This window comes from Pygoscelis adeliae, unplaced genomic scaffold, assembly GCF_000699105.1.
Source record: "Pygoscelis adeliae isolate BGI_AS28 unplaced genomic scaffold, ASM69910v1 Scaffold1, whole genome shotgun sequence".
NCBI lineage: Eukaryota > Metazoa > Chordata > Aves > Sphenisciformes > Spheniscidae > Pygoscelis > Pygoscelis adeliae.
In genome coordinates this window covers 5,153,293-5,167,654 of record NW_008824051.1, presented here as the reverse complement: position 1 = coordinate 5,167,654, position 14,362 = coordinate 5,153,293, and the positions used below count along the sequence as shown (strand labels likewise).

The 14,362-nt window shown below is 41.5% G+C and overlaps 1 protein-coding gene across 1 annotated transcript; it reads right to left on the bottom strand.

The window, feature by feature from the left end:
- Positions 1-924: 924 nt before the first annotated feature.
- On the bottom strand, positions 925-7,244 carry TLR5 (toll-like receptor 5). Its single transcript, XM_009333665.1, has 2 exons — positions 7,198-7,244; positions 925-3,847 (listed from the first exon to the last, which is right to left on the bottom strand). The coding sequence occupies exon 2, from the start codon at positions 3,841-3,843 to the stop codon at positions 1,258-1,260; it is 2,586 nt and encodes an 861-aa protein (XP_009331940.1). The 5' UTR covers positions 3,844-3,847; positions 7,198-7,244; the 3' UTR covers positions 925-1,257.
- Between the last annotated feature and the right edge of the window lie 7,118 nt (positions 7,245-14,362).

The window sequence follows — 14,362 nt, the reverse complement described above, 5'->3', positions numbered from 1 at the left end:
GTCCTTTAAATACCTCCAGGGATGGTGACTCAACCACCTCCCTGGGCAGCCTGTTCCAATGTTTAACCACTCTTTCAGTAAAGACATTTTTCTTCATGTCCAAGGAACATATACATGTTAGTGTATAAACCGAGATGAACAGTACACTCAAGGAGTATGTTGCCATGGAAATAATAGGTGCAGGTTCTGTACAGTGAACAGAGTCAGACTTTTATAAAAATCACACTGAACAGCCCCCTGAAGACACATACCTGAACAAACAGTGGTAAAATGATTAGAGAGGTAAGAGAGTACCAGGCATTGCCTCTAGAAAAATATTTCAATAGAAGCAGAAAAACACCTTGGCATTGATCAGGACACAGGATGTACAGAGAACAACCCAAATTACACACCAGTTGTCTGTACTTTCCACTCCCAGAATGTGAAAGCTGTCTGGCAGTCACTGGGCCATTGGCCATGTACAGCCCGCATGGGTGCTGGGGTAAGTTTCTTGTTTGCTTTCCAAGCCCAGGCTTGCTTCAGATCTGAAGAGGATATCTGTTCCTCTCTGCAGGGCAGGAGGCAGCTCAGCTGAAAAAGGACCAGGCTGAAACAGCAGCAAATGGAGTAGACCAATGACCATAGTTTTACCACTAAGCAGAGAAGTTGTGGAGGGGAAGGGGATGAATGAAGTTCAAAGTTTGTACATTCCAGTTGAAAAGCTGAGGCTAATTGAGTAGAAAACAATTAAATGAAATGTGTGTTACACCAATTTAAAGCATAAAGGTGCAAAGCACTGATTCTACTTTGAAACAGAGCATGAAAAATTATGGAGAGTTCAGAAAGGACAGGAGTAAGTAATCCATGAACCGATGGTCAGGCTAGGCCATACATGAAAGCATACTTGGTCTCTCCTGTACAGTACCATGGGCCCTTTTTAAAAAAACAGCCATGGGCATCCTTCTCTAACTGAAACAGACCTGTAAGTAAGTAGTACTCCGAAAATCAGGACTAAAGTGTCTGAAGCTGAGCATCCAAAATGTGAAGCATCTGTGATTCGTTTAATTCTTCTGAAAATGTGGCATAGTCCATAAAATAATTGTACTTTCATATATTTGCTTGGTTGCTTTCAAGCTGTCTCCATGTTTAGTGGGATTTATACTGAAATAGTTATCTTTTTACCTGCTTTTTCAAGGAAAGATGAAGCAAACCTGTGTTCATTCCTGCCATGGCACAGCTGGAAATGGGATATTTAGAAAGCCAGCAACCCATACACTATCAATGCGAGAGTGTTGCTACAGTCTGCAGCTCTATACCACTGGCTTTCCTTTGCACTTTTTTTTCCTTCAGCATTTGGCAAGAAAGCTTATGTAAAAACCAGTCTACGTCTTGATAATCTTCAGGCCACAGCAAATATTGACTCCTTTGTAAAAAGTTTCGAATCGGTTTGTGTTTCATCAGTTGATACTGAGAAAGTGACCCAACCACTACCATAATGAGGACATCTTTCAGATCAGAAAAGTACCTGCTCTGGGCAAAATTAAAGGCTTCCACACACCACCCATCTTTGAGAAACTGCCTGGTCACAATGCAAATTGTTTTCCTGCTGTTCCAGATGGCATCACGAATATTGTTGATATGTTCTTCACCAGGCAAGAAATCTCTTTCCTCAAAGCACAAGGTAAATCTGTTTTTGTCAAAATACTGTGAATCCAGGTGCTTTAGCAAAGAATTCTGGACCCATTCAAAGTCATTTTTGCTGTAGCACAAATACGCATCATATCTGTATTCACTTTTATCTGCTACTTGTGGATGGCTGTCTATCATTTTTTTTGTGATAGTTTTATACCAGACAAAACAAATCCCCCGACAGCGAGTAAAAATGACGACTGCCATCAGAAACGTTAGAAGAGTGATGGAGGTGAAGAGGAATACTGAGAACCTGAGTGTCTGCTGGAGTTCATCTTCATTGCAACCATCAAATGTCAGAGACGACAGTGGTACCCCTGCAAATGCAGGTGGGTATACACAGTACCGGTCAGATTGTGAGCCAGCTAGGGTTACATTGGTTTCATTTAGCCACACTAGTAGGCTCTTTAAAGCACAATCACAGACATACTTATTATGTGTTATATCCAGAATACTCAAAGTCATAAAGACTTCAGGCTCAGGGGAAAAAAGCTGGTTTCCAGCTAAGTTTAGGTTTGTTAGGCTCTGTGGAAAAAGCCCAGGAGAAAGATGAGACAACAGGTTGGAAGCTAGATTAAGTCTTTTCAGAGATGTTAGACCTCTAAAAATCTCCCGTGGAAGAGCACTAAGGTAGTTGTTATTCAGATGTAGAACCTGAAGTTTGGATAGTGCCCTGAACACATCCAAACATAAATCTCTCTCCCACACAAGCTGTAACATATTTTCACCTAGATCCATATAGATTAACTGATTGTTTTCTGTAACACTATGACTTTTCACACAGTAAGAGAAGCGATTCTGTTTTAAGAAGATATACTGCACATCTGGAACTTGGAAGAGAATATACAGGTCACCCAGGTTTGCCAACCAATTTCTTTCTAATTCAAGGTGTGTTGCTGCTATTGCTGTACCAACTACAGACATTAGCTTATTGTCACCTAAAAAGGCAGAGGTCAGATGTGGAAAGGAAGGGAGTTTTTTAATGGCGTTGTCTCGGAGGTCAATTATTTTCAGGCTTACTAAGTTACTGAATGATTTTTGACCAATCATCCCGATATGATTTTGCTGTAAATCAATATACATTACACTATGTAGACCTTCAAAAGTATAATCGTACAACTCACCTAAAAGATTACTTGAGAGATTGAGAATTTTTAGGTTTCCCAAGCCAAAAAATGCTTGCCTTTGGATTTGATTTATCTTGTTTTTGAAAAGGTTCAGCAATTCCAGATTACCAAGGCTTTGAAAGATTAAAGAATTGAGAGAGAAAATGTAACCATTTGAAATGTCAAGCAAATGAAGATCACTGCTTGCTAGTCCTGCAAATGTATCATCATCTGGATTTTTCAAGTTATTAAAGCCAAATCCCGAACCCATTGTATGAGAGCTAAGTATTAAAGAACCGATTTGAGTCCCTTTAATGGCTGTACAGAAATATTGGACTTTCTCTGTGCTCCAGCCGTTGTCACTAAGGTCTAGTGAGTTAAACGTAATATTTCTGAAAGGATTTGGGCATTTGGCCCAAGCCATTTCATCTGTCTTGTACAAATTATTAGAACTGAGGCTAAAAAATAAAAAGTGTTTTCCTCGGAAGCTGGTAAGATTGCTTTCACACAGGTTGGTTATCTTGTTGAATTTCAGGTTCACAGTTTTCAAGACTGTTAGATTATAAAATAAGGGATGAGGCTGAAGTTTTGTGATTTGGTTCCCTGAAAGATCCAATTCTTCTAACGAGCTCAAATCTTGAAAGTAACGTTCCTCCAGGATGGAATCTCCAAGGTAGTTCTGAAACAGACGGAGTACGGTCAGACTCTGCAAGCCCACAAAAGCATCAAGATCCAGTTGAAGAATCTTATTGAATCCTAAGTCTAAGACACGAAGGTTTGGCAGGTTCCTGAAAGCTCCTTTTCCTATGGTAACAGGATAGACATATTGTGTTCCGATTTCCAACATCAACAAGTGCTCCAGCAGTGGAAACGAAGTTGCAGTCACTTGTCTGATATAGTTGAAAGTTAGCAAAAGCTTCACTGTATCATTTGGCACAAGTGGAATATCTGTGAGGTTGCAGGAATAATATAGGGAGACTTGGGCTTCTGAATAACAGCTTCGAAATGCACATGTATCACTAGCTAGTGATATTCCAAAGACAAGTACTAGCTGTTGATGTAACATCATGAATCTATGTGAAAAAAAGTGAAAATAGCAAGCATTAATTCTGTAGTTGGCTATCTATGCAGTAAGTTGTAGAGCACGTTTTTAACAGTTGTAGAACAAAAGACTAATGTCACACTAAAAATTACTAGTGATTTGGGATTTATCCTTTCTCTGAAGCCTAACAGGTGTCCTCTGATAGGCTAGCTGGTCAGAAGATGGGTCCCAAAGAGATGCGAGCACCTCCCACGGCCTGGAAAGTAATCCTCCTTTATGTAACTTAAGGGCAGCACCAAAACCCCGCTAGGTAAGTGTGAAAATCTTGGCCTAGCTATTCAATTTGCGTCATGGAACTGATAATGCTGGTGTATTAGCTTAATTCCTTAATCAGTTATCCAAACAGGTTTAAACAGTTTGGATTACCAAAGTAAAGTGCAGGCATCCAGTCATCTAAACAGAGCAGGCCAACGCTGCTCCTTCCCTGAGCGCTCTCCTTATGAGGGCAATCACGCTATTTGGAATTCAGATTGCTGTCACACAGAAGTGCCTAACAGCCATGAATTTTTAAAAGGGGAACCTCTTTTGGGGCTCATCGAGCCTCAGATTAACCCTGCAATGTGAAATTGTTCTTGAAAGGGTTGTAAAATAGTTTTGAAAGTATAGGCAGGAAGAAGGCTAACAGTGAAGGAAAAGAAAAAAACGCAGTAGCCTGAAACTGTGCTGCAAGATTTGATGTTTTATGAAAAACTGCATTTCCTGAACTGTAAATTCCTAAGTTATACAAAAAGGTGCATAACATAATTTATGCAGCTCACTGATGAGTCCATTTATTAATTTATTCCCACTCTGGATTTTCCTTGCATTATGCCATCTGTCTGCCTGTCTCTCTCTTTATCTGAGACAAAAACCTCTTCAAAGCAAGGAAGGTCTTTTTTTATTGAGCATGGCAAAGAACAGAGCAAATCATTAGCCTTAAAGTGGTTGTTTGTGTACTGTAGTTTAAAAAAAACCCTTCTAACTAAGATTGCAACCATCTGCCTCTGGTTTTAAAAAAGCATTTATTGAAATGAAATGATAACCCAATGGAAGAATTTTTGTGACCTCCAGCACAATCTGCTTAAAAATTGGTAAGTGTAAATCCTTGTGGAACCAAACCCCCAATGGCCATCTAATGGCTGCAAAGTAAATCTACTTCAGAGAGGAAAAAAGTTGGGCTTTGAGCCAGTAATTAAAAAGAGGTAAACCCTGCTAATTATTATGATGATTTGAGCACACTGCTTCTTTAAAGCACAGGTACAAAATTCTATGCAGAATATTGCACTTGAACTAAAATCATCCTATGCTGTTGCCATCATACAAAGTGATTTCTCGGAAATGAAAAAGTGTGTCAGTAGAAACCACTATGATATTCCCATTGCAAATACCAAGTGAAAGAGCTAGCCATTTTTTACCGACTATCTGCTAAATAGGAAGTACAAGGATTTTATAGTACCATCGAATCTCATAACTGACACAATCTCACTGTACCTAACATTTTTGGTGATGTTCTCAAGGTCATCTGATTATACTAAAACCTTAACTGTGACTACTAGGGTGAGTCTGCAAATTTCCACCCTAGAGGCTCAAACACCAAGTGGGAGACACACATACCTTGCAACTTGAAATACCAATCTTGTCATTTTTTAAGACAATTTCATGGTTTTGGGACAAGATCTGATTCTTGAAAGTAAAAGAGATTACCAATATAGGAGAGTGCTGAATTTTGAAGTCCTGGCATTCAAATTTCATTCACATTTTGTCTCACTAAGGAATTTAGGATGTGCTGCAAAGAAAAGCAAATTGCAGGCAGTGGGTATCAAAATTCTGTTATGAGATTTTAACTGCATCTATGGGGAATAATTCCTAGTACTAGAAAATAATTGTGTTTTCTACCCTCTTTTTTTGACCTAGCAAGCACTACTAAAAGGGGACATTATAAACAGTAAACTATATGATGTTTGTCTTTGTGACTACAAAATGTTGTAGGTTATTAAAAAAGACATAACTAAACATACAGCAGGTCATTCAAGATCTTGTTTACTTTTTACTTTTCTCTTTGCTTGAACCATGAAAACAAAACACCAAGTTTCCCTTTTATTATTTGTTAACTATTACAATGGTTCTTCTTGACGCCATAATATCAGATGTTTAGCACAAATAGTTTTACATTACATTTATCTTTCAGATGTTTACATTTCCATTCCTTGTATTTGCCCAAAAGCTATGGCTGATTTTTAAAGCTTGGGCAAAATCACAGCATCACCAAAAGCAGTTACAATTAGAAAGTACTTTGGAAGTCAAAATTTAATAGACATGTGTATCAACTTACCACAAGAAAAAGCTCAAAATGTTTAGAGTGGAAGAATTAGAAAACGTTGTTGTTTTTAAATTTTAAAATGTAGTTTTATTTTTATTATTAGAAAATAAGAAAACGGTGAAATATTTCTAGCCACCTTTGCTTTTACACTTATCTGCTTTTCCACGTTCTTGTAAGTTAAAGAAGTCTCTAACAATCTAACGGTTGTTACACTCCACCTCCACTCTGGGTTGGTGACAAGGGAGATTTCATTTGTAAACTCTTTGCTCCCTCAGTTTTCTCTGCATAAGTTACTACCTTTCCCCCCGAATCTTGGCCCTCCATGAGCAGGAGGAGGACGCTGGCAGTAAGTAATGCCTCTCACTGCTCTCACGAGGACAGAAAAGATTTTTAATTAAACAGAATCTCTCCATGTAGCATTTTATACAACCCTTCATCATTGTACATTAGCACCTAAAACCTTTTGGGAAGAATATTCTTCCCACAAAATGACGATCATCCCATCCAGTTACGTGCCTGTGCATGGACATGGAGATGAAGGGATGTGCAAATGCTTCATTCGTTATTGAAAACTGGAGCGATGAAATTTAGAGAACCAGAGACCAGCATGTGAGATTTTGTTTCCTTCTACTGCGTTGATGTCAGAAGGGGTAAGTGGTAAAGAGAAGGGGAAAAATAAGTGGGGGAGGAAAAATGCAGCAAATGCTTTTGGGATGGAAAGTCCTAAGCAGGGTATGTTTCTGAGCAATGGAAAGAACTTTTACAATGCAGGGTGGATATTCTACCTAGATCTAAAGGCAGCAAGCGAGTGCATACAGAATGCAAATACTCTAGCTCTGGTCTCAGCCTCCTCAGGATGTGTGCGTCTGGATCAGGGAAGGCCGATGCAGATGCTTTGAGTCATCTGGAACTGACCTACGCTATGGTAGTATCTTTTTTTGAAGCTCAGCTTTGTTAACTAGGTTTTAAATCACCTAGAAAACTTCACTAGCACAACAAAAAAGGAAGGGAACTGACAGTACCTGCAAGTGGATGTTTTAGTAGTGCCTGTCCATCTCAGCACAGCCACGTACACCTTAGGACATCCACAGAGGCTGCCAGTAAGCAGGGCCTGAAGTACAGCTGAAGAGGAGGACTAAGACAGTGTCCTTTTCGATGTACACAAGCCAGGAAAGAAGTTAGAGTAACAACTCTCCCATAGAGAGTTAGAAAGCACTTGCCATTCCCCTTTCCGCACCCCCAACAAAAATGCACTGGAGTCCACATAAATAAAGAACGGGTGACATACCCTACTTTTGTCGTTGCTGATGGATGAGAGCATTTGCTTGCTTTTTAAAAGAGTGATCTGAAAGGAAAATTCTGGTCTCAGAAGATAGTCCTCTTTTCTTCCCTCTATACCCAAAAACATAAGGCACTGAAGAGACAAAGACCATCTTAATTGTCCCTTTTTTTTTTCTATAGTGAGATGGGTTTGTGTATAAAATTACACTGATTTAACTTAGAATTTGATATCCATACTGCTTTCATCATCAGTGCACAACTTTTCTTGTGAATGTTTTGAACATATATTTAAGCCAGCTTCTATATGTATACGTCCAGAGTCCAGCTAACTGAACAGAGACTGCTTTATAGGCATCTAACCTAAACTACACTGAGTTTGCAGCAGTGTTTATGAATAAGTTTCTAGACAGACTGGTGCCACACTTCTGCTTTCTGGCAAATTCTCTGGTTTCAAATCTAATCAGCAATAGATGTTTCTGTGTAGAAAATCATATAATTTCAAATGTTTTGCTTCTGATTGTTAGATACTAATATAAATACATTCTTGCCAACTTCTGTCCCTCTCTTACGTTCACCAGAGTAGCTGTCCTGCCTGATAGGGATGGACACCTTTACAGTTGTGATATAATGAATTGGGGGTCCTGCCCATATACAGGTTCTGAATTCTGCTTGAAGTAGTTATGCTCTTAGTATGAAATTGTTCTGGCGTACTGTGCCTCTACACGGCATCCAACATTACTGACAAAGGTTGCAGGATGTCATTCCCAGACCAGAAACAACAGTCAGTTGTTAAATCCTTTTGGGACAAGGGATTAACCAATTCCTAGAAGAGTTAGTTAACCACAGACCTTTCTGCCAGAAGCTGGCAAAGTGCAGCACTGTCCTGGTTTCAGCAGGGATAGAGTTAATTTCCTTCCTAGTAGCTGGTACAGTGCTGTGCTTTGGATTTAGGGTGAGAACAATGTTGATAACACATTGATGTTTTCAGTTGTTGCTAGGTAGTGTTTATACTAGTCAAGGACTTTCCAACTTCCCATGCTCTACCAACTGAGAAGGCTGGAGGAACACAAGAAGCTGGGAGGGGGCACAGCCAGGACAGCTGACCCAAACTGGCCAGAGGGATATTCCATACCATGTGACATCATGCTCAGTATAAAAGCTGGGGGAAGAAGAAGGAAGGGGGGAATGTTTGGAGTGGTGGTGTTTGTCTTCCCAAGTCACCGTTACGCGTGATGGAGCCCTGCTTTCCTGGAGACGGCTGAACATCTGCCTGCCGATGGGAAGTAGTGAATTAATTCCTTTGTTTTGCTTTGCTTGCGTGCGTGACTGTTGCTCTACCTATTAAACTGTTTTTATCTCAACCCACGAGTTTTCTCACTTTTACCCTTCCGATTCTCTCCCCCATCCCACTGGCGGGGGGTGAGCGAGCGGCTGTGTGGTGATCAGTTGCCAACTGGGGTTAAACCACGACAAGCACTCACAAACAGTATCAATAAAGAAATCAGCTGCAGGTACAAAGCACATGGGCATGAAAGAGCCACTGGGAAAGGGAAGCAATGAACAGGAGGAGTTTGGGTAAGAGAGGACTGTTTTGCTTCGTTTCAGGTTAAGCCTGACTCAGTATAGATAATCTCAGCTAGGAAGACTCTGAGATTTCAAAGGGCTCTTGATTCAGTCCATAAATTCTGGAACAAGAATCGCAACAAAGTCAAAGAAATCCTTTCTTTCTTCTCTCCTCCTTCTTTTTTCAAATCCAGTTTACTTTTGAGAACAAATGTTAGGAAAATGTTCATGTCCTGATAGTATTAAAGTTTAAATACCTGATCTTTGTACATCTGTAACTGATCTTTGACCATGTTGCATATAAGGTGCTTGCAACAACTCCAGGAAAGGGGTTATGGTAGATACAACGGTCTATTACCACTCAGCCATGCTGACAGGACAAAGCTGAGCTGTAAGATACAATGAAACACACATACAGCTTGTTGGAAGTTAGGGCTGAAATGGTCTCTCACAGTTTAACAGTGTGGGATGGCTGAGCCAACCCAGAATCGCTGCAGGAGCCTATGCGAGACTCTACTCCTGACCTGAGACTTGATATGTGTCGTGGTTTAACCCCAGCTGGCAACTAAGCCCCACACAGCCGCTCGCTCACTCCCAACCCCTGGTGGGATGGGGGAGAGAATCAGAAGGGTAAAAGTGAGAGAACTCTTGGGTTGAGATAAAGACAGTTTAATAGGCAAAGCAAAAGCCATGTGCGCAAGCGAAGCAAAACAAAGAATTCATTCCCTACTTCCCATGGGCAGGCAGGTGTTCAGCCATCTCCAGGAAAGCAGGGCTCCATCACACCTGACGGTTACTTGGGAAGACAAATGCCATCACCCCAAACGTCCCCCCCTTCCTTCTTCTTCCCCCAGCTTTACACGCTGAGCATGACGTCATAGGGTGTGGGATATCCCTTTGGTCAGTTGGGGTCAGCTGTCCCAGCTGTGTCCCCTCCCAACTTCTTGTGCACCCCCAGCCTGCTCGCTGGTGGGGTGGTGTGAGAAGCAGAAAAGGCCTTGACTCTGTGTCAGCACTGCTCAGCAACAACAAAAACATCCCTGTGTTATCAATGCTGTTTCCAGCACAAATCCAAAACATAGCCCCATTCTAGCTACTGTGAAGAAAATTAACTCTATCCCAGCCAAAACCAGCACAATATGTCAATGAATGATCTCAATTCCCATCTCCATCTTCTTTTCTTCAGTCCCTTTCTCTTTTCACTATACTCCGGCTTAGGCGTGGACCAAGTACACCAGCATATAAAGGGGGCTTGACTCCTACATTAGTATGAGCTACTGCATCTGTCCTCTTTCCACATTGCTATTTAGTCGGGTTGTAAAGGTAAGTCTTAAGTTATCTGCCTGGGGAATTTTGGATGTTAGCTGCCCAGTCAGAAAAGTAACCCCCGATCAAAGTCTCAGAATGAAGACTAGAAAGCATGCACAAACCCAACACCAGCCCACGCACAATTATGTGCCCTATCCCTGGTACATGGCTAGTGCAGCTCCTATCTTATTTGGACTGCATTGACCCTTCTGTGGAAACACCCAAACAGAATGAAGCAGCCTTGAAATAAAACAAAAAAAAAAGAGAATAACAAGCAAACCCCACTGCAAACGGTGGAAACTTGTCTCTGTTTATATGTCATGGGGCTGAGTCTTCCTCTAAAGTATTTAGAACAGTTGGGCTGGTTACCTATGACTTTCAAGTTTTCTGACAAAGAATGGGTCAAAGCTATTGAGGCTTAGAGGCTGTAACTTTGGAAACTGGTACCTCAAAGTGGAAGAAGATGCTAAAAGAAGAACTGAGGAGTTAACTATAGTTCTCCAATTCTGCAAAACAAGGGGAATACTGATTGGATGCAACATTATGCCAGAGGCATGTACTGACAAGGGGAAGTAGAGGACAGTAACATCAGTTGCTAATTCTGTACTCAACACTGGGCTCTAAAGATGAAGTCTGATTATGGATTTTAGCTAAACTGGTGTTTTGGATTAAACAACTAAAATCAAGGAAGCAGTGTTTTATTCCAAAAGAATTCAAGGAGTTTATCTTCCAACCCCTGCTCAGCAAAAAATCCTCACAGGTCTTGCATTCTTGTTTGCACAGCCAAGCTTCTGCAGGAGAGAGATAAGGTACTGTTACCTAACATACTCGGGTGCTTATAGCCTTGTAGTTAAAGCAGTTTCCTTGAGTAAGAACAAGACTGAAGCTTCTCAGACTGAGGAAGACTAGGTACTCAGGTCTTCCACTTCCTTTAATGGTCTAACTGGGTCATAACTTGGGTCATCCCAAGTAACAAGCGGTAGGACGAGAGGAAATGGCCTCAAGTTGCGCCAGGGGAGGTTTAGATTGGACACGAGGAAAAATTTCTTTACTGAAAGAGTGGTTAAACATTGGAACAGGCTGCCCAGGGAAGTGGTTGAGTCACCATCCCTGGAGGTATTTAAAAGACGTGTAGATGCAGTGCTTAGGGACATGGTTTAGTGGGCGTGGTGGTGTTGGGTTGACGGTTGGACTCAACGATCCTAGAGGTCTTTTCCAACCTTAATGATCCTATAATATCAGAGACCTCTCCTTTCCTTGGCTAAAGTTTGAAAGAAAATGTCCATAGCTAGTATACCCTGCACTAGACCCAAAGCTGCAGCTCTGCTAGAAGTGCTTCATGCAGGCTCCCCCGAGGAGGTCTGCCTGGGGCTGTGTTCTTCATACTGATCTCCACAACATCTGCAGTCGCTGTGCAAGGCTCCTCACCCTGGGGTGCTCCTGTGCAATGGCTTACACGCAGCAGGAGCAGCAGCAGAAATGGTGGTGCCATGTGGGTTTATGACTGAAGGGCCTTTTGGATCAGATTTTGGGGACTTGGCTGTTGGCTGCCTAAAATCCACTGAAATTCACCTGAATAGGCAAATGTGTCTCAATCTCATTTTTCAATTCTTGGGTCCCTCTCTGCCATCCAAATGAAAGAGTCTCCCTGTGCAATTTTCCCTATATATTTACATGTCACAATTCTGTAGGGAATTGAGAGTCACTCCTACTTCCTGGAGAAAGTGCAAACAAGTAAAACAGCCACGTCTAATACCCTAATATCATTAGTCTTTTCTTCACTCATGGCAACAATTATAAGCATATTTCCCAGAGGCTGGTGATAACACTGACTGCGAAGGACTATTTGTACTTGGCGCTTGGTAAAATTTCTCAGAAAAAAACCCCAAAGACCTTCAAAGAGCACCCTTTTTCTTTTAATCTAACAGAGAGCCTACTGACAAGGAGTTTGTTTGTAATATTTATCTAGGCCATAGAAAAGATCTTGAAAGATATATCACAAACAGTAAGCCTTTGTTCTTAGACTGGCCAGATAAAGGCCAACTGCTATCGTCAAAATTTGTATTGCTGCTGTTACCCGATTAGATCAAATCTACTTACTGAAACAAAAATAAAGCTCCAAGCTTTTGCCCAGGCTCTAAGTCATCATAACATATGCATTTGTGCTCATAAAAAGCTGTGCAGTGTAAACACACTTTTCTTCATGGGGCGCCTCTAGCCAATTACAATCTAAAAAAGAAACAATTTCATTCATCAGATGATTAATGAATGTGCCCCTTCCCACCCCCTCAGCCTCTCCCTTAAGTTGCTAGGATGCTTAACTCAAATACAGCATTTTCCAACTTAAAATCAGGAAGCATGTTATAAGGCAAGTGAGTACTGTGACAGTTCCTATCATTGATGGGGAAAACCTAAGACAGTAAGGCATTTAATGACCTGACAGAGCAGAAGGACCATAAAAATCAGCCACTGGTTTGCGTAATCGGAAGCTACCTATGGGATGTAATGATCTAGTTCCTGTTCATCATCTACATTTATTTGTTTGTATTTATTTGTTTGTTTTGATATCCCCTCAGATTATATGATGAGATACGGACACACAAATTGTGATTCCTCTGTTCTTATTATATTATAACAGTTCTTTAAAAGAAAGCAGTCTCCAGAAGGATGGGAAAATAAGCTTGAAAGTACAGACTAAAACATGCCCTGGGCTATTTCTCTGGGGGACAGGAGTAAACCGGATAGGCACAGGGAAGGTACTTTAGCCCCAGACTCCAGCCCCTAGGCCCAGCCCAGTTGTTTTCAGCCGCTAGCACTGTCTCGAGTGTCTGCCTCCTGAGCAGAGCCAGCCTGCTCTTTTCCCTGCCTGAGCAGCCAGCTGGGCTGGTTGTTCCAGTGAAGCGCCCCAGCGCTGGGCACTGGCCCATCTGCCAGCCCCGGGCAGCCCAGGCTCCTCTGCCCCTGCGTCTGACAGGGGATGATGAAGGGAGAGGGACACTCAGCTAGGCTTGAGAAGAGGACCAACAAGGTTTCTTATGCTCTTCCAGGTCCTAAGGAAATTAACTTCTCGAGGCTTCAGTGAGAACAGTGAAGATTCCCGGTTTGTTGTTTTTTTTTTCCAACTCAGTGCTACAGTTGTTTCCCAGCAGAGATGCTGTTCAAAGTTGCACAAACCACCCATGGGCAGTCACAGTCACCACTCAGGTATTCTTGCCTCACACCCTGAATCCATGTTGACTTTCTTTTTCTTTGAAAACTGTCCTGTGATAACTTCCTGGTCTAGACTAGAAGCCACTCCAGAGAAGTAGCGCTTCCCTCCTGTTAATTTCCCTTCCCTCTTTGCTATCATTTTGGAATGCGTATTTCACAAAGTGGATTTAGTCCAGGGACAAAATGTCCTTTTTTGTGCTCGCAGGATAACTAGAAGTAGCCAGGATTAAAACTTTCACCTGGAAAAGATCAAAGTGATAATGGGAAAGGACTCTCAAGAATGACAGCTGAGTTTTTAACTTAACGGAGGCCAGCTTTCACAGATGGGACAGAAATTCTTGAGGAAGCAGCAGTTAAGTGGAGAAGCAGCATTCAGATTGTAACTCCTAGGGTCACAAGCAGAGCTCTGTACAGCCTTACCTTCAAAGCCAACCTTTTTATAAAGCTCATAAGCACTGTATGCCTGTGAAAACAGCGGTCAGGCATAAAACAGCGGTACAGCAGCTGAAGTCAGCAAAGATGACTAAATGGCTTAGCCGGAGGGGAAATGGCATCGTTGCCACACCTGCATTCCTGGGACTCAATCTGGGCATGTTATTTATTAAAGAACTATTAAAAAAGTATGGAGACAGGTGCCTAAACACGTGGAGCCAAACGGAACAACTGATAAGAGAGAGCTGTTTGCTTTTGCAGTATGTTTTTTGCACATATGTTTTAAAAAAGCAATCATAAGATAACAAGCTGCAAATGTCCAGTGACAAAAGGACCATAAATACAGTACAAAAGAGAGACAGATGGCCAATCTGCCCAACATTTAAGTGAAGT

What these genes read in the sequence shown, in the direction of transcription:
- TLR5 (XM_009333665.1), bottom strand. Translation starts at nt 3,843, where the DNA reads ATGATGTTACATCAACAGCTAGTACTTGTCTTTGGAATATCACTAGCT.